The 25,027-nt window shown below is 35.9% G+C and overlaps 2 protein-coding genes across 2 annotated transcripts in view; one reads left to right on the forward strand and one right to left on the reverse strand.

Annotated features, from left to right (window-relative positions):
- LOC123874435 (protein giant-lens) overlaps nt 1–10,672 on the reverse strand; it is a 28,309-nt gene extending 17,637 nt beyond the window's left edge. The window contains exon 1 of the mRNA XM_045919763.1: nt 10,375–10,672. Coding sequence (XP_045775719.1) covers nt 10,375–10,563 — 189 coding nt within the window. The 5' untranslated portion in view covers nt 10,564–10,672. The remainder of the gene's footprint in view (nt 1–10,374) is intronic.
- The window catches only part of LOC123874430 (elongation factor-like GTPase 1), a 168,523-nt gene that overhangs the window by 137,749 nt on the left and 5,747 nt on the right, over nt 1–25,027 (forward strand). The gene's annotated exons all lie outside the window — the stretch shown is intronic.

A 25,027-nucleotide genomic window follows, 5' to 3' on the forward strand; every position in this document is an offset into this window, starting at 1 on the left:
CCCACAATGAAGAAGACACGGAGATGCTCCGTTCAGCGGGCTTTCATATTGAAATATAGGGATAGATAATGGGAACGGTTATGAGAAACGACGTACAAGTACGCAACATTCTTATTTTTATTTTTTGTGAGACAAATTATACCTATTATTATTCCATATTGTTTGTAATATATCTAGCTACGTATGTAGGTACACTTTTGGAAACACAACAGCATGCTGATTAACGCTAACTCAGTGTTCAACTATATAACAACGGCCAACCAGCTCATGTGACGATGGTTGGTTCTCATTGCTGCTTCACTGGGTGATAATAAAATGATTTTTTGTAGAAAACCTTCAATGAATTAATAATAAATGGAGCTCGGTGGTTATCTTTCATCGTTGAACACTGATTTAGTGAATCATACCGCAGGTTTGCCACGAAAGACTTGCTTATTTTATCACGACTGCCCGAAAAAAGGAGTGTAATGTTTTCAGGGTCTATGTAGTATGTACCTATTTGAGTTTCTTTATTCCACCATAACTTCTAAAATTCCTGAACAAAAAATATATGGGATATTGTTAAAAATCTTTACATCTTCCCAAGTGGCACTGGCTTCAATTTTGAGAAAAAAAATCATATGTGAAAGTTATGATCGCTGTACGATGCCATTTTCAAATTTTAAAAATCTTCAATTACATAATTCCACTTAATAAACACCAGACCTGATGCAGTGGAAACCGCAGTCAGGTTATTTGAAAATTTTAACATTTAACAAGTAGGTACAATGTACATACCTTACTAGTTTTTTTTTTCAATAATTGGTAGCAATAGATATTGGTTTATGCCCCTACAGATTAAAGCTTCAGTCTACAATAAAAAAGTCAGCTACCGAAAAACAACCGACCCACGCAATATCCTCTTTTTAAAAAAAGGTCACTTCTAGATAACTGAGTAAATCCGTTTATTATTAAAAGGCTTTGGAGAAATAAAGAAATAAGAGGTGCATCGTGTTTAGTTTTTTTGTCGCGTAACGCAGGTGCAGCTTTGACTCTCCGGATGCTCTTATTGGTCCTTTTTCTACAACTCTAATGCTACGTCCATAAAGGTTCCATTTAAGTTTTTGATTAAACTTTAGTGATAAAACATAAATCAAAGCTTTTGGTGATTTCGAAGTAGTTAACGACTCTGAGCTACTTTCAATGATAGGGCAAAATATTATGTGAAAATCTTTTGAAAATGTATAGCTTGTTACATGATTGCCCAAAAAAGAGTGTAATATTTTCAGGCTTCATGTATGTGAGTTTCTTTATTCCATCATAACTTCTAAATGCCTGAACAGATTTTGATGTATCGTTAGAATCCTTACATCATCCCGAATGACACTGGCTATAATTATTTTGAAAAAAAGCAATATGGCGCCATTTTCAAATTTAGGATTTGCTTGTAGTTCGTTTTTTGGCAGGGCTGTCGTATTATTTTTTTTGATTAAGTTTTGTATGTTCAGATCCAAATGTATGTTCTATGTATGTATGTAGGTTCTAATGGATTGTGAGCCGATTTCTATAAAAATTGGAGCAGTGTTAAAATCTGAATCTTTAGGTATTAACTATAGATTGCTTTTGACCTGCCTAAAAACGTTCTCATTCGACCACTGGATTAAGGGTTGTACTGTAAGTGTAAGTGCGCACAGATAAATCTACAGCCACACTATTTATCAATGGTGGATAATAAATGTAATATAACATCCATACTTCCATACTAATATTATAAATATTTATTAGTAAGTATTATAAATGCGAAAGTGTGTTCGTCTGTATGTCTGTCTGTCTGCTAGCTTTACACGGCCCAAAAGTATAACCAATTCTGACGAAATTTGGTACAGAGTTAGTTTATATCCCGGGGACGGACATAGGCTACTTTTTTTCACGGAAAATCAAAGAGTTCCCACGGGATTCCTTAATAACCATCCGCTTAACCGATTTATATGAAAGGTACCGAGGTAGCTTGCGTCCCTGTAACAGACTTTTTGTCCCGGAAAATCAAACCTAATTTTTTAAAACCTAAATCCACGCGTATGAAGCCGAGGGCATCCTCTAGTTGTAAATAATAGAACATAGCAAAACAAAAGCAAAACAAAACCACAGTTCATAACATTTCAAAACTCTACTATCGTATAATAATAAACGTTTGATCGGTGAATTCGGACAGCATTCCAAGCATTGTAGTCCCGCCTTTACCAGTGACGTTGTTGCCGAGATTCCCTCTCGAGGTCACTTTTTACATTCACTCTGTGACTCGTGTCTCGAGTCACGCTATTTGCCCGACCCAACCGTGGAGAAGTGTTAGTTTAAGCGCACACTAACGACGTAACCCCCCACAAAATGTCGGTATACCTTATTTTATGATCACAATTGATGAACCATGAAGCATGTGGAAGGAAAAACACAAGAGGACGACCAAAGAAAAGGTGGATGGATTGCGTGAAAAAGGATATGCGTATAAAAGGGGTAAATGATACGTTGATGGACGACAGAAGAGAGTGGAAGAGAAAGACATCTTGTGCCGACCCCACGTAGCATGGGATAAGGTCTGGAGGAAGAAGAATGGACGAACCATGAATGGAAAAACATGAAAGAAGCCCCTATAAGTGGCGGGTTGTCTTGTAATCATAAAACTAAAATGGCATTGCAACTAATAATTCCACTACACTATCTCCAAACCAAACTTCACTGAATTGACAGATTTAAATCACAGTGTTTCCCTTTTCCGCAGTGAGTGTTGTGAAAAAGATAGCAATTAATTTAAACTTGTCATTTTAGTTCAGTAAAGAAATACAGACACAACCTGAGCCAAAAAATAAGCATAAGAATTAACCATATTGTCTTAGATAATATTTTTTATCTTAAATTATAATCCATTTTAAAATCGATTTGTGTTTCGTCATTGCAGCAAGTGTGTGCAGGAACATTGCAAGACAAAAAAGTATTGACGATGATTTGACAAGAAAAAGTCACTAGCGGAGCCTTACGCTTAATTATCTCATTACATACCCATTTTATTGCTTCAATCGGATCTGTCAGTGTTTGATGGCTATGAAATCGTGAAGGTGCCTAAAGGTTTGCTTTATTTTCGCCGTAGAGTTAAAATAATGTTTCTTGGAACGTTTTGTGCACAATCATTGTTTAGAGGCATTTTGATTGTCGCAAAATAAGCATATTTTCTGTTTTATATAAATAGTCACTATTTTACCCTCGGCTTCGTTTGCGTGAATTTAGGCTTTTAATAAATTTCGAGGGTATAGTCTTAAACTCTTAGATCTACATCCATGCAAAAAACTCTGTCCGATCCGTTGCTCTGTCGACTTAATTGAAGGAAATTGAAGGACAAGCACACTTTCGCATTTATAATATTAGTGGGACTAAATAGGTACCTATTACAGCTAAACCATATTGTGGTAATGTTCTACTCTGTACAAAAAAATTCTTGGTCATTCTCCTTCTTTCGAAAATTGTCTGAATTAGCAATCCTTGTATTTCCCAAGGATTGCTAATTCAATCTATAAGTTTTAAACAATATTTTTCATATTTCCTCCCTCATTTAAAAGATAATATATTATTTACCCTGAGATATACTATACTTATTCTTCTTCTCTTCCAGTCAGCAAGCGTGTAAGCTTGTGTTAGACATGACGGTTAATTTAAATCTTCTATCATTTGGATTTTGATTCCTCCCCCAATTACATTAAGCTTTATTTTGTTACTCCACTTTGCTACAAACCATCAGCAAGGTTTTAAATCCATACTATAATTTATAAATGTGAAAGTGTGTCTGTCTGTCTGTCTTTCTGTCTGTCTCTCTATCTGTCTGCTATGTTTTTACGCCACAAACACTGAACCGATTTTAATAAAATTTGGTACAGACTTGGGATACATCCCGGGGAAGGACATAGGCTGCTTTATATCCCAGAAATTCAAAAGTTCCTACGGGATTTAAAAAATCGAAATCCACGCGGGTGAAGCCACGGGCATCCTCTAGTTAATAATGATTATTTTTTTCGTAATTTCGCTACGAATCCGGTCAATGTAGTTGCATGTAACTCCCGTTACATCCGTCTCCATTTCTTACACGTACCTTCCTATCGGATATCTAAGAGGCGCTTGGAAATGGAAATGAAGATTTCTTTAACGCAACGATTAATTAAACGTAGGAAAACTGCTGCTTCGTAATTATATCCGTTGTGTTCCTATCAATTTACCATTTCAAGCTGATCGCCTAGTAAGAGGAGTGTATTTGAAGTGCTTCCCATGTAAACGGAGTTTGATTCCTTTCTGTAAACATGTTTTACATATTAATGTTTTTGTCTGTATGCTGTCAAATGTAGTTTAAAAATCACACGGGCTCAATGATTAAAACTTATAATATTAAACAATTGGTATAGTGCGTTTCATCGAATAGTACCTATGGCGTTATGTTGGTTCCCCTGTCTGTTGGGTGGTCATTGGCACCATATTTGCATAAGACGTAGATTTTGTTTGTTTTCATTTGATTTTCCTGAATGAATGAAATGAAAATCAAATGAAAATAAACAAAAATCTGCGTCTTCTCATGCCAATATGGTGCCAATGACCACCCAACAGACAGGGGAGCCAACAACGCCATAGGTACTACTTATTCAATGAAACGCACTATAACAATAATTGCGATCACTAAAAGGCGTCTTCAAAATATTCATTGATGTCAGTTTGCTGACAAATCGTCGAACCTCCGTTTGAGGTCGCTGTTTGATAAAATTAATATTACTAAACCATAATGATGGATTGCCCTTGGCACCACCACAATCCCTCCGCTCTCGATTTCCGTTGAATGCTTGATAACATCTATGATGTTCTCTCATAATTTGGCTATGTATGAGATAATAGCATTCCATATAGTATGTTTTTTTTACATATTTTATAGTTAGTAGCTAAAGACCTTTTTATCACATAGTGTTTGATAGCGATTTCGATTTTTGAAAAATCGTTTTCGGTCGGACAACCTACATAGTTTTCTTCCTTAATGTGATCGAATAAAAATCCTTCTGTGTAGTTTTTTAAAATGGACGATCTACAAATTCTTTAACTTTATTACATACATCTACATTCTACATCTACGCTCTATATGGGTTATAAGAAAATAGCATGTCATTGTACCTAGGTCCCGTTAGGCTAAATATAACCTGGGTTTAGACAAGCTGTGCCCAAATCGCAGGCAATCAATCGTGATCCTCACATACATTATCCTATTCAGTCTGTCACCGGTGACATTGTAGTGAGATGCTGACAGCTCGTTTATTACTTTATCCGTTTTGATAATCACTTTGCATCAAACATAAATTATGTAAGATATGACTGGGCACTTGAGGAATTTAGGTCACTTCATTCGATTGTGTAATAGAACATTATTTTTAACCCCCGACCCAAAAAGAGGGGTGTTATAAGTTTGACGTGTGTATCTGTGTATCTGTGTGTCTGTGTATCTGTGTATCTGTCTGTGGCATCGTAGCGCCTAAACGAATGAACCGATTTTAATTTAGTTTTTTTTGTTTGAAAGGTGGCTTGATCGAGAGTGTTCTTAGCTATAATCTAAAAAAATTGGTTCAGCCGTTTAAGAGTTATCAGCTCTTTTCTAGTTTTCTTGTAGAAAAGAAGGTTAGATAACCGTTAGGTTCATAATATTATGTCAATAGACAAATGTCAAGCTGTCAAGATGGACGTTGCCTAAATACATAATTATTTATTTGAAAATGATGTTTTGGAAAACTCAGATACTTTGGATCGTCGGGGGTGTTATAAATTTTTAATTTACACTTGTGACTATGATTTAAATGGTCAGCATATTTTTCGATATAGAAAATCATATTGTATAACTTTATTTTGTATGTAAAGGAAAATAAATCTCGATATTTATGATTTCTTTAATTCCAGTAAGTATGAACAATCAGCTGATTATCGAATGACCATGATCCTAAACATTATGGTCATATTTTATGACCTCCGATATTGATACAAACAGTATGATGAAGCTTTTGACACCTTTTCAGATGTAATACCTACTCTTTTTTGACTTTTGAATACATGTAATAAGATCAAATTGTTCTCAGTACACCTATATAGGTCTTTAGAGTGATCACTGACCTGCACTCTCCTGCGGTTAAGTCATTCAGGAGAGCTTCTTTTGTTTATTTGTCGGTCTTCGGTTTGCCTACCAGTTCAGCTGGCGATCAAAAACGAAGTAAATGTATGGGATGAGATTTACAAGAAGAGTCAAATTAAATACCAGTTTCCTTAAATTAAGATCAAACAGTATGAATAATGCAATTGACACCTTTTCAGATGTATCTACTTCCTTCTGACTTTTGAATACATGTAATAAGATCGAATTGTTCTCAGTATACCTATAGAGTTGTTTAGGGTGATCATTGACCAGCGCCCTCCTGCGGTTTAGTCATTCAGGGGCGCTTCTTTTGTTTATTTGTCGGTCTTCGGCTTGCCCATTCTTTTCGTTTTCAACCACTGCCGGCACTTGAGCGAGGATTGTTGTATTTCGTCAACCATTGTTACAATGTCCTTCCTTAATTTACTCTTGACTGGTCATGTCTGCGGTCACTTACTCATGTGTCTTTTTTTATATTGTCAACAGTTTTAACTTTATCCGGCGACCTAGCATGATCTCTATCCCAGGTGAATCTAGAAACACTGACTTCTAAATTAAATATTTTTGGCAATTATGTTTGGTTTCTCACTTATTAGGTAAATACGAATCATTCTTTCATTTCGATTTATCGTTCTCATTTGATTTTAACACCTAATTGAATTGGTTCTCTTTACAGTGACTGGATTAGGTAGATTATGTAAGGTAGTCAACCTTTCATTATCATAATATCCTAAAATGTTAATATTTAACTGTTGAAAAATTGATTAAGCTAAAAGTTGCATACCTACTGCCAATACCAATTTTTTTATTAATCGAAAAAAATACCTACTTAGACTTTCTCGTATCTGTCAAGATTATATTCTTGCATAAAAGAATAATGGATAAACGACAAGATAACTTTTAAATTCCATTCCTTAAGACGTACGACCGAAAAGACGGTTACCGTTACAAATGAGCTTAAAGCCAGTGACATAAAAAAAAAGAGAAAAAAAGGTATTTTTTCAAGCAAATAGCACACACTCCGCCGGGACGAAGCCTCGACCGTAAGTCATCGAAGCTGTCAAGATAAGAATGAGTGAATGAACACCTGCCGCTACCAGTGTTACGCATTCACCTACGCAGCCGTGCACCGCTACGGCATTCAAATTACGCATTTTAAAACATTCAAAACAAACCCGCATTTCCACTTTTAACACATACATCTTACGAATCATTTTAAAACGTGCGTAACGCAACCAACAGAATCTATTGTCGTTTGCACAGAGCTCACAGAGCCTAGGTCGGGACGATTATCTTCTTGAATCGACTTTGAAATTAGGCATAATAATATGATTAACGTTGTTTTAGAAATATGACTTACAAAACTTGACATCCGTGACTTGAATTTTTTATTTATCTCATATGTAATTACTGTCGATATTAGTTTCACTGAGGAAATCAGTGGCAGGTTATGTTGTGATGTGCAGTTATTTTGATGGTATTTTTATTCGGAATGTAGGTGCGATCGTTTTTAAATTTTCCGGTTCGTTTCCTGCTGGATGTGATATTAGTCACTGCGTTCGTATGTCGGTAATTTTTTTTGTGTTAATTGGGCTAATTGCCGGGTGGTTCCCTTCGTAGAAGCACTTACAAACACATGACTAATATCTCGTGCGTTTGCATGATCGTCATAGAGCATGTGGTCGGATGATCCAGGAAAAGGCTCGGATGGGAGAAATTTCAAATATTTCCTCCACATTCCTGAGAATTCCGAGAGGTCACTGAAGAATGTGTTCCTAGTAGGACGTTGACGAATATAAACTATTTTTATTACCTTTGTTCTTACATAGATAAACTTTAAAAATAAAGTTGTTAGTTTAATGTTTCTATTCTACGTACAATTTTAGGACATGATTTAAATTTTTGTTTAATTTATAGCCTAGGACTTGGCTGCAATCAGAGCCTGCCTCAAGTGATGATTCAGCCTAAGATGAAGCGCGCTTGCCTAGAAGATGCCTATTCACTCTTGACTTGAAGGTACCCGGTACGCACTATAAATTTTGAAGTCAGAAAAGCTCCTTTTGTGCTTGTGAGCTGATACCTAAGTTCTGTTCATGATGTCAATAATTATCCATAGTTGTGGTAGATTTAGGAATACGAGTATTTATACGTATTCTATCAGTGCAGTAGATACCTAGGTACTTATAGTTTATTGATAGTCAACTTGCCTACGCGTACTAGTAAGTACTTGCCCATCAAAAACATATCTGATTTATAATAATTAATTAAATTCCCTTCTTCTGCGAACACCGTTTTACAAGAATCGAAGTTGCAAAACGATTAAGCGGAATTCTATATTAAATTTGACCTGAGACTCATACAAATTCTTTTATTTCAATGGCTCTTACTTCGTGTCGTTTGTCACGACTTATGATTGTAATGCCTTATGAGATTATGTATGGGCCCACGTACTACTAATTAGAATCATCGAATAATCATGAGAAATAAGTAGGAATGAGTTGGGTATCTTGGCCAGTTGGCTAATGTCTTGTGGACAATGGTCTTTCCTGTCTTTATTAGATCTTAATAAAGTGATGGACTGGTATATAACTGGAACTTGACCTGGAGTAGGTTTATAGTTATGTCATTTATTGTCTAAATTCTTCATCATTTTTTTAGGTTTTTTGAAAGCTAGCAATAGTTCATAGCATGGATGCTTATTGCATTCTTACCTACTTGTTTCCACGATATTGGATATTAGATATAGTTCCAAGTTGGAAGTGTATCTTATATCCAATATCGCCTTACTCCTATCTAAATCAAAGGTTGGAAGTTCCAACCTTTAATTTAGATAAGATTATAAGTATACCTTCTTGCCTATGTTTTATTATTCATCGAGGCACCTAACTTTTGCGCCAATAAAATGTTTCCCATGCGCTTCTAATTCTTCATAGAATTCAATTATATACTTACTTCAAATTCATTTCAAGGTAATTTATACATACCTACCTCGATATGAAAAGGTAATATATAGGACATTCAAATATTATGTATGTAACAGAAAGAATATTTTTAGTAATAGTAGCTTTACTTGAAATACACAATAGGTAAATAAATACAATTCCCTAGTCCGACAGGGTCAAGTTGTTATTATTAAATTTTGTCCACGGCTTTGCTTTCATGGCCTCTACTGTTATTTATACTGTAGATATATTGAACTCAAGATAATGCCCGCGACTTTGTCCGCGTGGATTAAGGTCTTTTAAAAATCCCATGGGAAGTCTTCGATTTTTCGGGATAAAATGTAGCCTATGTCAGTGTCCACAACGCAAGCTTTTTGTATCCGAAAAATCGTTCAAATGGGTGGGGCTTTAAAACCCACGTGGGATCGAAATTAACATAATACGGTCGTCCAATAGGCAAAGAAACTCTGTGCCTACCAAACATCAAAATCGGTTAAACGGATGGGTCCTGAAAAGCTAACAGTCAAACAGAGTCATTTTCGCATTTATAATATCAACAAGTAGGTATGTATGAATTCATGTATCTCGCGGTAGGATATACTCACCTTCTAGTATTTTAACTTGATACCTACTAGAAATTGTCGCCCGATATTTCGCAAGCGGTACTTACCTACATAAATACGAGTAAATTAAACCGTGGTGGATAAGCTTACGAGGCTTTCCGGCGATTTCGAAACCGCTTATTAAAATTATTATGAACCATATTTTACCAGATTAACAAGTAGGTTTTACGGAAAGCTCTGCATCCGTTAAGGCGAATTAAGTGCTATTAATCAATAAAAGACCGTTATAGGCCTGTGAATAATACCAATTTCGCAATCAACACGTTCATAATTAGGTCACAAGAGGGTTGCAAAACGAAGTTCCAAGTGATATTTCGATATCTTGTAAGTAATACAAAACGCGAAAGCTCTAAAGAAGCTAGTTTATGGGCGATATGAATTTTGTTTTGATTCGGGAGTTTCAATATACCTTACTTTGTAAGCTGTTAAAGTTATTTTATTTTTAATCTTATTTAATAAATTATAGTTAGGAGCATAAAATTTATAACAATTTAAGTTTTCTATAAATGTCCTGACAATATGGTTAACCTGTAGTCAGGTTAAATGGTTTAAACTTTAAAGTTATACGACACGAATTTTGAATAGTGAGTTACAGTTACAAAACAGGGTAGGATAAAAGCTTGTGAATACTCACTCCAGTTTGGTATAGGACCTTGAGTCCACTTTTGGGCGTGTTGGAGCGTCTGTGCGGGAGAAGTGGCAGCTTGTCCGGCCTTCGGATGTGGATCTCTCCGGAAGGCCGGAACGCTTCGAGCGGGGTCCGGATGACGGCGCGCACGGCCGCGAGCACGCACGCGAACAGTACCGTGGTGAGCACTTGCATGATCACTGTCAGCTATCGAGGTATCGGGAGTCGTCAAGTTGTCACACTTGTGTTATCGAAGGCTCTGTTCGGCTGTCGTGTCGTGTACGAGTAGTTTGCGGGTCGAACGGGCTCGGACTGGCGGCGGGCGCGCCGAGGCAGGTACCACTTGGCCTACGCGCCCGGTAAAACCACCTCCGACGACGACCAACACGGTTTGATACTTTCAAGCTTTTTATATTCCATCGAAATATAACTAACCATAACTTAAAGATAACTTTTTCATTTTATTTGGCCCAACAACAAATATAAGATAAACGTGACAAAAATTACGTAACGTATATTGACTTAAATTAGTTTTAATAACAAAACTTTCTGTGCAAAATAGGGCCCGAAAAACAGGGCTTCCAGCTTTATTTTCCGAGACATCATACCTATAACTACCGAGTATTAAAAACCCGCCAAGTGCGAGTCGGACTCGGACGTGAAGGGTGCCGTACCATTGTACAAGAAATAATTTGTATTTAAAACTTTTATTGGCTGGATTAGCTTATAACATTGTGAGTTGTTAAAAAGGTAATTTTAAAGCTAGGAAGCTCTGTGTACAGTGTAACAACAAACAAACTTTCACTTTAAAAAGTAAGTATAGTACGAGTACATGAACCTTTTTTATAACACGTCACGTATGCAAAGGATCCTGAGTATAAAAACAATATAATCTAAGATACTAAGACACTGCTTACATATTGAAATCTTAAATAATAAATGAAGTTATTCTCACATATTAATTTTTTATTATTTTCATATATTTGTAAATGTTGTGCATATTTTCAGATGTAGGCATACTTCTTGGATACTTATAAGTAAACCCGAAATACCCTTTTCAAAATTGGCAAATCACGTAATGCTTAGTGATATCTCATCTTGAAATACTTTCATAAATAAAATATTTTATTAGTCTTCAATGAGATTCAATGAATGGTATTGGAACCTTACAAGTATCAAGAATATTGAGTCGCGCTCGGGTTGACTTCCTACCGACGATGTTTTTTTACACAATCTTGTTGCTTGGGTATAAAGATACGTTTATATTGATTCTAACTTAAACTTACTGTACTTCATTGTTTTTTTAGTATTTTTTTATAAATTATATAAATTTTCACCGCGTTATTTAAAATAATTTATATTAGGGTTTGCCATCTAGGTAGCTCGAGTTCTAATGGACGTATTTTAATAAAGTTAATCATCCCCATCGGTCTTGTTTCGAGTGGATTTTGTAAATGCGCTTGATCTGACATAAAGATTAGTTGAATAACTCAAAGTTTATATCAAAAGCTTATACCTACCTACCATTCTTTACACGTATGCAACGTAAAGAAACCGGAAAAAGCCTTTGTTATTACAGACCTACTTCAAAAAACAATGAACTACGATAATCCCTCTTCACCTTAACGTAAGTTTTACAAACAACCAACAATTATTGTTTCAAAACGCTTCGTGGAACGAGTCTCAAGCCGTCCAACGTTCAATGGAATTGACTTTAAGTTCCAATACGGTAGGTCGACCCGTCCGAAGGCACCATCAAGCGCTTGTGGTCCCTGCGGAAATTAAAAGAAAAAGTAATGTAAAAAGTATAAAAACGTAATAACATAATATAATTGCAAGCTTCTTAATATTTAAAAGGCAAAACATTAGTTCAAACCATTGAGTCTAGAAACTTGATAGGTTTAACCTACTTACATACTAATAATAATTATAACGTAGACCCCCATAAAGAAAGGATTTTCAGAAAATTCACCTACATGATACCGGAGCGGGTCAAGTAAGATATAGATTTTTAATTTCTTTGTTTTGTCTTGGTTGTTTCATGTTTTGTGTGCAATAAAGTTTTCTATCTTTATATCTATGTATCTACATCCATATAAATTCGCATATTTATTCAATTTGACCACTTGGTCAATTTGCTCAGCAGAATCACATATTGTGATCCTATTCTAAAAACGATCGCTTCGCTGTGTGGGAATTGGAAATAATATTGTTGACTTGTAACGCGACCTTATGCTATCTTCTATCTCGCTCGCTCCCATTCACTGTCCGCGCGCTCGCATGAATGAACCGCTTCTTATGAATGAGTGGACAGTCGCCATAGTACTATATGTACCTACAGGTATACGTGTCGGTTATACTTGTATGTATGGGAATGTATGTGCCGTGGCACGTGGTTACATGTTTTTTTTTCTACAAGAACGCGAAGGCTCTCATTTCGTTCGGGATTTTTAGTTTTGACAAAATTGTTCATTGCGATTGATGTATTGTAGCATAGTATGACAGGCAGTCGCCTATAGTTATATTATGTAATAATTATACTATTATAGTGTTGAAACAGCATAATATTGTATTGGTTATACATAACAATTAACCTATATTGCAGACTAGCAGTAGCTTATGCTCCGCGACTTTGTTCGCGTGGACAACACTTTCAAATCCCTATTTTATCCTCTTAGGGGTTGAATTTTCAAAAACCTTTCTAAGCGGAAGTTTACGTGTCAGTTTCTAAGTTACAACAAGTACAAGAATTATACAAGAAGTAGGTATTAGATAGGTATAACTTCTAGAACTTGAATGCCAGCTTACCAATGCAGGCTGTGCCAAAAAAAAACTAACTAGCCACGCCCGAAGCCTCTCACCGGACCGAACCAAAGGGAATTTAGAAATTATAAATTCCCAAACTGCCCCTACTTCAGCCGGGTATCGAATCTATTTCCCACGTGAGACAACAACGCTTACCACTATGTCACTGTCTATTTACTTATTATACTTAGGTAGGTAGGTACTTATTTGATAAACCTAAAGTCCTATAGTACCTACTACCAAATTAGAAATTAGTAATTACCCACTCAATGTAGGCAGGTACTGAACCTACCAACAGTAGATATCTATCTATTCATGAATGACTTAGGTAGATATAAAACTATTGAATGTGAAGTGGGGTATATGTGGTTATGCGATTAACATAATTGATTGTTTATTTTATTCAAATTCCTAATGAGTATTTTTATAAATGCATAAATGTATTTCTTTGACTTATAAATAGCTTGCGTACAGGTTTTGCATTGTAATTGAATATCAACCGCGATTCATACCTTGCCTAGTGCCTAGTACCCCCTCGTATTTACCTATCAGCATTCTAACATACTTTTTGTATAAAAGCTAACACAGAAGTATATGCATTGTGTAAGGTTATTTTTAAAAATTGATTTGAGTTGTCAAAAATAATATAAAATTATTAATTTACCTAATGCAGGTAGTTTGATAAAATCGATATTTGGCTCATTCGATGTCATACAATCTGTTGCTAGGAGGCCAACAAGATTGAACTTGCTTAAATACGGGTGTTTCGAAGGTTTTAGTTCAGTCTCCTTCTGAGATTCGGAGCGATATCGCATATTTTCGGTATTTGGATTGTGAACTGAATAATTAGATGTTGTGATAGCAATCACGCTCTAATTAAATTATTTATTTTGGCATTAGTTTGTTTAGATTAAAACTCTCGGATAACCTTACACATTAAACTTGTGTTTTTTTGTGTTGGTTTTGGAGAGGACATTCCAATAATTCGATAAAAATATTTAAATAATACCTGCTTTTCTGAGTGACGCCAATAATTCAGAAGTGGGATGTGTCTCACGTTGTCTTAATTTCGCTTTGGTATCTTTTTGTAAACAACCCACATTTGATTAAAATTTTTATTGAGTTTGATTTGGTGATTAAAATTTTTAGTTTTTTTTTAAATAATTTAGTCTTTTGTAAATTGGAAAGTAATTTGCAATGAGTGGTTCAGATTTTGTATACATCGAATGAGAAGTTAGTCATTTGGATTTATTGTTGACTTGATATTAAAACTGAGAGTTCGGCAGTTCAAGGGTAGGTTTTAATGATTTGACGGAGGGCAGGATAGCCCATGATTTCGATTTGACTTAGGGCAAGGAAGCCCGCGACTGACATGACAAGATTGATTAGAAACACGAGGACGTGTTAAATTCAGGACGGCCGAACTGTAAGGTTATTTTTAAAAATTGATTTGAGTTGTCAAAAATAATATAAAATTATTAATTTACCTAATGCAGGTAGTTTGATAAAATCGATATTTGGCTCATTCGATGTCATACAATCTGTTGCTAGGAGGCCAACAAGATTGAACTTGCTTAAATACGGGTGTTTCGAAGGTTTTAGTTCAGTCTCCTTCTGAGATTCGGAGCGATATCGCATATTTTCGGTATTTGGATTGTAAACTGAATAATTAGATGTTGTGATAGCAATCACGCTCTAATTAAATTATTTATTTTGGCATTAGTTTGTTTAGATTAAAACTCTCGGATAACCTTACACATTAAACTTGTGTTTTTTTGTGTTGGTTTTGGAGAGGACATTCCAATAATTCGATAAAAATATTTAAATAATACCTGCTTTTCTGAGTGACGCCAATAATTGGTAGGTGGGTATCTTCTAGCTGATCACAATTTACGAGATCGAATACCTACCCGGGGTGATTGGCTAGTTTAGTGTCTAATACTGAATGATAGCCATCGGGCTCATTTTTTAGTCCATTGAAGGCTTTCTATGAAAAATATTTTAATATCACCCAGTGAAGCAGAAATGTAGAACCTACCTACCTCGGTGGCTATCACTGAGTTTACTTTGCAGAGCACTAGGTACAGTAGATGGTTTTCTGTCTTGTTGTTTGCTGGAAATTGGAACTCGAACATTAATTAAAATAGATTATTTTTATCTTGTTGGATTGCAAGAAGTATTTATTATTAAACCAAATAAGGTTCTATAAAAAGTTCTCAAGTGCCATGCGTGTTTATGCATATGAAGTCACTTTAAAAGGGATCCTCAATGGACCGATGGATTGAACAAGGGTAGATAAAGGAAGAGCTCACAAAATCGAGAGCATTGTCCGGACGGTGGGTTAAACAATGGGGTACTTGAAACTCAAGTGGTCAGCGTTTTTTTAAACCCCATCAGGTGAGAAATAGTCTAACCCAAAGCTTCTCAAAGTGAAAGGAAGACTAACTTATTTGTTTGTTACTAGCGACCCGCTCCGGGTTCCCACGGGTAACTTATTATTTTCTCAGAGATCTGGATTTTTTTTGAAAATAAAATTAATATAAATAATTCTTTGTGGATATGTATGTATGTACATCTAAAAAATATTATACTAAATAAATTAATATTATTAATATTATTAAAGAATTTTCAAAATCGGTTCAGTAGTTCCAGAGATTACTTCCTATACCAAACTTAAAAACTTTACCTCTTTTATCATATCAGTATAGAAGTAAGATTGGTTGTAGTGCCGCAACTAAAAAAATTGTGTACAATGTAGATGTTAAATTACAAGATGAAAGCATTTTTCCTTCCATAGATATAGGAAGAAAAATATGCCGAAAGTACCTTCCAGATCTAATATTGCAGGGTATGTGAAATTTGATTGCAATATTTCAGTGGACAGTGCATTTTCTTTCACGATTGATTGCCCTTTCTGTTTTATAAGTGTTTCATGATTTCATTGTAATTGTTTAGTACCTAAATATAGACTAGGTAGATATTAGACTGAAATCAGAATGGCAGATATTTCGGATGAGTTTGAAAGTAGCTTGGCATCGTCTTCTTCTCTGCCAATAGGCTTTTGGCAGAGCGGTTGTGGTCATCACTGCAGTGATATAGCACGCTCAATTATGCGTCTCCATTCCGCTCTGAAGACTGCCTTCCTTGTGAACTCATGTAAAGGACTTCCCTGCATAGGAAAGCGCCGTATTGAGAGACGCTCCATTGGGTGGACAGATGATCTCAAGTGAATCGCCGCTGGACACATGCAGCACAAAATCGTGTGGCGATCCTTACAAGAAACCAGTAGTGGGTGTGCGTCTATTAGAACAACATCAATGAATCATACTTGGAACCAAGTTTACGTTATTCTACGATATATGGTGTTGATGGATATAGTGTTGGAATCCAGAGGGATTCCAACACTTTGAGAAGCCATGAGCTAAACCATCGGCACGCGCACTCGGACGCCTTTGTGAATGCCCTTATTCCATGGTATTAAGCTTGTTTTGTTCTTTACTTGGAAGTGAGATATCCGGTGAGTGAGGTTTCGGAGATAGGTCCGGCGCAGATAATAAAAGTTCTATCTTTATTATTCTTGTTTGGCCCAAAGTGATAATCGATAGATTAGGAGTCGTCTTCCTCCATTAATTTTATGCCCATAAAATTTTATCGATTTAGAGTTAAGATTTTCTTTTTTTCGTTCGTTTTTTTTTTCAAACAAGTTCACTTGTCGGAATTCTTTATTTTTTGTTTAGTATCATTTTGTGATGATAAAACTCATAGTATTTTCGAGCTCTTTGTAGATCCAATGACAAAGATGTACCTATACATATATAATCTCTGAATCGTATTTAAAACAATAGCGCAGTTCTCGTTTGTCCAAGTAATCGCTCATAACTTTAAAAAAGTTAAATAAGTTATGGTAGAATTTATACGAGGAAAATATAGGTGCTATAATATATAACCTATATTTGCCCTGTGAGATAGCTATACAACTGCACGTCATCCATACTTAATAATATAAATGCGAAAGTGTGTCTGTCTGCTACCTTTTCACACGGCCCAACAGTTTAACCAATTCTGACGAAATTTGGCACAGAGTTAGCTTACGAGTATATCCCGGGGACGGGCATAAGCTACTTTTTATCCCGAAAAATCAAAGAGTTCCCGCGGCATTCCTACAGACCCATCCGCTCAACGGATTTGTATGAAATTTGGTACCGAGGTAGCTTGCGTCCATGTTACTGACATAGACAACTTTTTATCCCGGAAAACCAAACAGTTCCCACGGGATCTTCAAAAACCTACATTTACGCGGACGAAGTCGCGGGTATCCTCTAGTAATAAATAAGTAAACCACTTGTGCGAAAGCAGAGTGAATTAGCTAGGATTAGTTTGTTGATAGGAAGTGAACCGGAGCATGCAAAGAATTTTCAGCAACCACAAAAACTTGTCAATTTAATGGCGGCTGACGTCACTCGCACGCATATCCAGTGGGTAGCTACTGAAATCGTTAAATCAACTTCACAATTCGAATAGAACTCCATTGCGACCTTATGGTTTACCTAATCCTATAAATAAAGGCTTAAACATTAAGTCATATTTTATGGCTAATCGTGAACTTTCTCTGACGTCATCTTGATGTACCACGCCTGGCCGACACGCGATGATACTATGTTTGCTAATGACGAAAACTAGGCTCATTTGTACCTACCTAGTCGGTAACGAAACTTCTTAATAGCTCGTTAAAACTTCAACTAAAATTAAATCACCAAGCGCACGCGACAGACAAGCTCCTAAATAATGATCTAGTGACTTCTACGCGGTTTGCCAATGCCTCTTTATACTTTTGTGTCGATCATTTAACTATTTTAAACAATAATAAATTATCACCAACTAAATATGCTTGGATGCCGGATGCCCGCGGCTTCGCCCGCGTGGATTTCGGTCTTTTAAATCCCGTAGGAATTCTTTGATTTTCCGGGATGAAAAGTAGCCTATGTCCTTCCCCGGAATGTATTCCAAGGCTGTACCAAATTTCATTAAAATCGGTTCAGCGGTTGGGCCGTGCAAACGTAGCAGACAGACGCAGACAGACAGACAGACAGACTCACTTTCGCATTTATAATATTATTATTATGGATTATGGATATTATGGATCTATCAGTCATCAGCTTATTTGCGTCCGTTGCTAGGCATAGGCCTAAACGAAAGCGTGCCACCACAGTATCCAGTGTCCTCATATAAGTAAGGATATACTCTACATATTATAAACTTGTTTTGTATCAAAGAATGTTTGGATCTGCATAAAGCACAACCTGGGTACGTAGGTAGATACGAAGGTGATTTGACTGACCTATCACTACCCATCACTATCAATAGATAGGTACCTACTTATTATAAATGCGAAAGTGTGTTAGTATGTTGTTTCATTGGTTTGTCCTTCAATCACGTCGCAACGGAGCAAAAGATTGACGTTTATTGCACGGGTATAGTTAAAGGCCTGGAAAGTGACATAGGCTATTTTTTATCCCGGAAAATCAAAGAATTCCCACGGGATTCATAAAAACCTGAATTCATAAAAAAAGAAAAGTGTACAGACTACAGACTTATGTATTTTTATTAACTTTGCACGAACCTTACAACTATGTATTCAGTGGAGAAGCGCCCTTCCGTTGTAATTAATTACAATAGAACATAACTTTTTATGATTATAGTTATGAGCTAATTTACATTTAAAATATTAACCCTCGGCATTAAAAAAGGCCTAACTAATGATTTTAACATTAACACGACTTTTATACCTTTTTAAATATTCATAACATCCTTTGGCAATTTTTATTTAGTAGTAAAAAAATAGTTAAGTAAAAAGCAGTCTCTTAAAACCTCCATATATTGGTTCTTTTGCAATGTGATTTTATGTAGGTAAATCACTTCAACAAAGTGTATCCCTCAAAGCCTGCAGGTATTTATTTAAAAGCGCTTACCTATCTCAAAAAGCGCAATATCCACTCTTCCTTCGCGCTGATAGATAAATAATTTTTATTCTGTAGATACTAGATAGGTACTAGATATGAATACGTTAATTATATTTTTTAGTTCTAAACTCAAATTCAAAGCATTAACACAGAATATATAATGGTACTATTCAAAGTAGTAAGTAGGTAGGTACCACAGATCAGGGAATTTTCCCTTAGGTACCTATATGTGGTAGCTATACCCACCATACCCACTTTTAGATTGTCAATTGTTGAATTTGTGAGGTAATGGTGATAAATTCATTACGTAAACTTAAAACTAAAGCTACGAGGGTTCCAAACGCGCCCAGTCTGAGAAGAGCCTACAATAAACTCAGCCGGGTATTCTTTTTAGTTTTACTATCACCACTTCACAAAATCCCTTAAACCTATTAGAATAAAGCCTCATTCCCAAGCTTTCTTATCATATGTGTCTCTTGTATGAAAACTGCGTTTCCACTCTGTGAAGTAATTAGATACAAAACATAAGCCCACTAAATTAAAAAAAAATTAAAACTAAATTCAATAATCCTAAAGGCTTCTATGGTAAGACTACTCCATGTCTACCTACTGAAATAAGTTAGCTATTGTTTTCAAAAGGTAAGCTTTTACAATTATACAGTAGCTATATCAATGTAACAAATCATTATACTTACTATCTTGTAGGCAGCTGAATGCAAAGCCGATTCCTTCCATGCAACTTTGTCATTAAGAAAATGATCAATTAAGTATATCAAAAGGATCATAAGTATTCTATGAAAGTAAAGGCCTCATGCCACGTGAAATGTAACGACGTATCACGTAATGCGGAAGCCAGAGATATAAAAGAGCAATAAGATCCTTTACCGATAGGAGCGTGTAAGGATGCCACGTGTAAGCAATGGCGTAGACACTAGACATTTTTTTTTAATTTTTATACAAGTTAGCTCTAGACTGCGTTTTCTTTTGGTGGTAAGTGATGATGCGATTTACGATGTAAGCGGGCTAACTTGCAGGGGTATGGAAGTTTCATTAAACCCGTAGATCGGGTTCTACGCAGTATCGTACCGGAACGCGAAATCGCTTAGCGGCAAAGCTTGCCTGTAGGGTGATAACTAACCACGGCCGAAGTCTCCCACCAGATCAGACCAGTGTCAATCGGCGTGATTGATTGCATGGGTTATGGTGGGTGGGTGGTTTATAGACTTGGAAAGTGACATAGGCTACCTTTTATTCCGAAAAACCAAGGAGTTCCCACGTGTTTGTTTAAACTTTAAACCTAAATCCATAGCCGCAGCATCAACTAGTAATTGTACCTATATTTTATAAAAAAATTAGTACGAAATTATAAAATATACAAAAAAATTATTATTTATACTCCTTGTTTGACCTCCCTGTCGAAGTGATGAGCGCTGTAGTCTTACGAGTACATATATGTGAGAGTTCCCTGCGGGGGGAGTCTCTGGTATGGTGTAGTAGTAGGCTACGGCCGTGGCTAGTTACCACCTTACCGGCAAAGCCAAGCAATTTAGAATAGATAGTACCTAATTAGAATACCCGACCAGGGTTATAGACTAATGAAACTGCCATACCTCTACCAGGTTAGCCCGCTACCATCTTAGACTGTATATTCACTTACCATCAGGTGAGAACGCAGTCAAAGGCTAACTTGTATAGGAATTTAAAAAACTACCTCCTTGTTTGTAGCTGGCTAATCGTAAGTCTGCGGTGCCACGCTTGAAATTCAGTCAATTTTCAACCATTCATGTCGTTTCCCACATTCACAATCCTTATGGACGTCCTCAAAATTTATGAACTTAGGGTGAAGCGATCACTTAACATATGAACTTTATTTGAATGTGTTGGTAATTAACATAACTAATATAAATCTACGTTTACGGTACTTTTTATTGATTATTATTAAAAACCAAGTTTTAGAGTCTGTCACCTAATATGATTTTAGTAATTTAAGTTCGTTTAAAAATATTATAATTTTTATTCATGTACTTATCCAATAAGCAGCTACCACTACCTAGGTATGTTAAATATACCTACCTATACCTAATATGTAAATAAACTTAGTAAAAAGTTATAAAACTACATACCTACTGCATAATATTATTTATTTAATACTATAAAATCTGCGAGTGTGTTTATTTATCTGTAATCTCTTCACGGCTCAACTGTTTAACGACTGTAGAAAAGATGGTTACTTTTCATCCCGGAATATTAAAAGTTCTCACGGGCGAAGTCGTGGGCATCGTCTAGTGTTAATAAAACTGAGTTGATCTGCTTTCGTAGGTACGTAAACCGTAGGTGCATGTTCCCTTAAGTTTTTTTTTCAAAACCCCTCTTTCTATTGATCAAAACTATTCTGTTCTGAACTTTTTGAGATGACTCGTATCCCGATATATCGAGTGATAGCACCCCTTTTTAACCCCCGACCCAAAAAGAGGGGTGTTATAAGTTTGACGTGTGTATCTGAGTATCTGTGTATCTGTGTATCTGTCTGTGGCATCGTAGCGCCTAAACGAATGAACCGATTTTAATTTACTTTTTTTGTTTGAAAGGTGACTTAATCGAGAGTGTTCTTAGCCATAATCCAAAAAAATTGGTTCAGCCGTTTAAAAGTTATCAGCTCTTTTCTAGTTTTCTTGTAGAAAAGAAGGTTAGATAACCGTTAGGTTCATAATATTATGTCAATTGACAAATGTCAAGCTGTCAAGATCGACGTTGCCTAGATACATGATTATTTATTTGAAAATGATGTTTTGGAAAACTCAGATACTTTGGACTAGTTACTGTAACCTTGACTTGTCGGGGGTGTTATAAATTTTTAATTTACACTTGTGATAGTCTGTGTTTACCTACCAAATGCAATCTCAATTTCTATCGCGTAAACTTTATAAAAACAAAACGTAAAACATAAATAAACGAATCCCTAAATTTCAGAAGTCACATGACACAGTGGTCGTATGATCCACGTGCAAGGATCCCCGTCACCCACGTGCGACCTCCAAAGCCTCCAAGGCGGGACGACATTGACAACCCGAAATAGACTATCCAACAATAATCACCGCCAATCATAAACAGATTCCACTGCAAGCCTCGTGGATTCAGACGATTATCTTCTTTCTAAAAATAAATTCAATGGGTGACCTATAAATAACGTGAAATAAATAGAGTGCATGAAATTGATTTGAAGAAATGCCTTCAATGTTACTTAAGTACCTAGGTACTTAAGTTGGCTGAGCTTTAAGCTATAAAGGTCGCTAAGATAAGTAGGCGGTGCCTTTTCAAAAGAGCAATACATATTATTGTCAAATACTTACTATGCCTAGGTACATGTAGGTATACAGATACAGATCCAGATATACAGGTATACAGTATACAGGTATACAGGTATACAGTATACAGGTATACAGATCCTTGCAGGGCCGTAGGTTAGGGAGTTAAGAATGCATCGCTTAGATAGGGGAAGCCCGGGCAAGAAGAAAGTTGAAGGAATGTATAAAAAAACAGAACTTGGGAATAAAAGAACTGTTTTACAGGTGGTAGGTAATTACTGTCAAGTTAAAAGTCGTTACTCTGAGCACAGCCTCATATTATGTCAACTGTTTTCATCTACGTGGCAGTTTTGAATTTGACGTCGTAAAAATTTTGTTCGCCGTTATTACGAACCGCACCGTCAATTATTGTGTTTTGTAAAATATATGAAAAGCTAAGCTTAGATATTATTGTTTAAGTACCTACTTACTTACATTTGCTTGAAATTTTCTTTAATACGTAATTACCTAATTCTCCTTGTTTCAAAAATTTCTTCACGATTATATCTGTAATACCTAATAAACGGATTTGCAGGGGTAAGTGCATCCAAGTTTGAAATAAAGTTTAATCTCTGTATTTGATTTTAGACACGTAGGTGTTCTATGGTGATCCTATGGTGATCGGTGAAATAGTGTAAAAATCATGTGAAAAACTCAGCGTCAAGTCAACAGGTTGATTCCGTCAAATCGGAAACTTGGATTGCGCGCAATTTGTCACCGGCGAAGCGACGGCAAAAAGCAGCTATTACGTTTTTCTCCCTTCCCGTCGATCGTTTCCCGTCACGATAACGAATAACATAAAAACGAAATCCGATCTCGACGAGATTCGATAATAACACCTCATCTCGGCCCATTCAGCTGAAAATATTTCTGGAATTGTCGCCGCATCGTCGCTTTGGTACAAGTTTTTGCCGTTTTCTAGGTTAGCTGCTAGAATCTATATTTAACCTTGAATTGATATGCGGCAATTGATTGGATCGCTTTTATTTTATTAAACTTAACAGACAGGTAGATATAAAACTATCCTAGGAGTGATTTAGACGTAGAAGTAGTTTTTGTCCGGGGAAACAAAGTACCTATTCCTATGGCATTTAAAATATCTAAAACGCGGATGTCGTAGGCTTTCATTTACTATAACTTTACAAGCTAGTAAATGAAAATATTAGGTATTATTGTACTATCCACTACAAAGAACTTAACAGCGAAAAAAAAATGGACTTTAGGCGGCATTATCGCTATGAAGCGCCTTTTCAAGGCAAATACTTTTCTCCTCAAAACAGTGAGCTTTAGCCTCATTTCCACCTCGGTACCTCAGAAACTGTAACGCATCGATAGAAAATATCGATCGTACGGCATTTTCATTAAATTGTGTTATACTTCCGCGTTCGTCGCATTGATTCGCCGGTCCGTTACGAGCAGCCGGAGCTCCTAAGCTTATTATAAGATGTTTTTCTCAGCCGACGGATGTTTGCGGTACGTTCGTACATTATTTGATCCTCGTCACAGTAAATCGATTCCAGTAGCCGAAGGTCGCATAAATAGTGGACTGTAGACCGACATGTTTCTTTGACGTAGGATGAATTTGTTTTTATAGCTATCTATTTTGCTTCTCCTATCCTAATCACACTTCACACTAATATTATAAAGGCGAAAGTTTGTGTGTATGTATGTGTGTGTGCAATGTGTATGTTTGTTACTCTTTCACACAAAAACCACAGAACAGATTTGGCTGAAATTTGAAATGGAGATAGATAATATCCTGGATTAGCACATAGGCTACTTTTTATCCCGGAAAAACAAAGTTCCCACGGGATTTTGAAAAACCTAAATCCACGCGGACGAAGCCACGGGCATCAGCTAGTAGTGAGTATAAAGTTTTAGCTACCTACCTAGTTACCTAATAGAGCTACGGATATCATTTATATCTAAATAATAAATTACAGAGCTAATTACAGTGTACTAGGTATATTTTCTGAATGAAATTAGCACATACATAATATTACCTAAGAATTATTATATGGTATTACATTTATATCGCCTACACACAAAATCATGTATTATTCATTAATCTTTGAGTTGCATATGAAATTACTTATAAAATATCAGTATTGTACTGTTTGAGGTAAACTATAAAATATAAGTATCTATAAGCGATCTACAAAATGTTTATTAACCTTCTCATATTATCTACTTCCACCTACGCACCTTTTAGGTAAACGCGTCCCATCTTAGACCACATCATCACTTTCCATCTGGTGTGATTGTGGTTAAGCGCTTGCCTATAGTAAATAAAAAAAAACTTAAAAGATTAAGTAGAGCCCGCTCAAAAAATTCGCTCATGTGAATGTGAGCAAAGTAAAATAAGAAACAGTCTTTAAAAGATGGATTGGGGTCTGGGATATAGGTAATTGTATGTAATGTTATTAATAAAATTTGCTAAGTTTCTATTAGCTACTGGAAGCCTAACAACTCCTAGATACCTAAACCTGTGCCATAACAGTTTCATTTTCCGTGATAGTAAATCTGTGTAATATTAAATTACTAATATCC

Source organism: Maniola jurtina, chromosome 18, assembly GCF_905333055.1.
Source record: "Maniola jurtina chromosome 18, ilManJurt1.1, whole genome shotgun sequence".
Lineage (NCBI taxonomy): Eukaryota > Metazoa > Arthropoda > Insecta > Lepidoptera > Nymphalidae > Maniola > Maniola jurtina.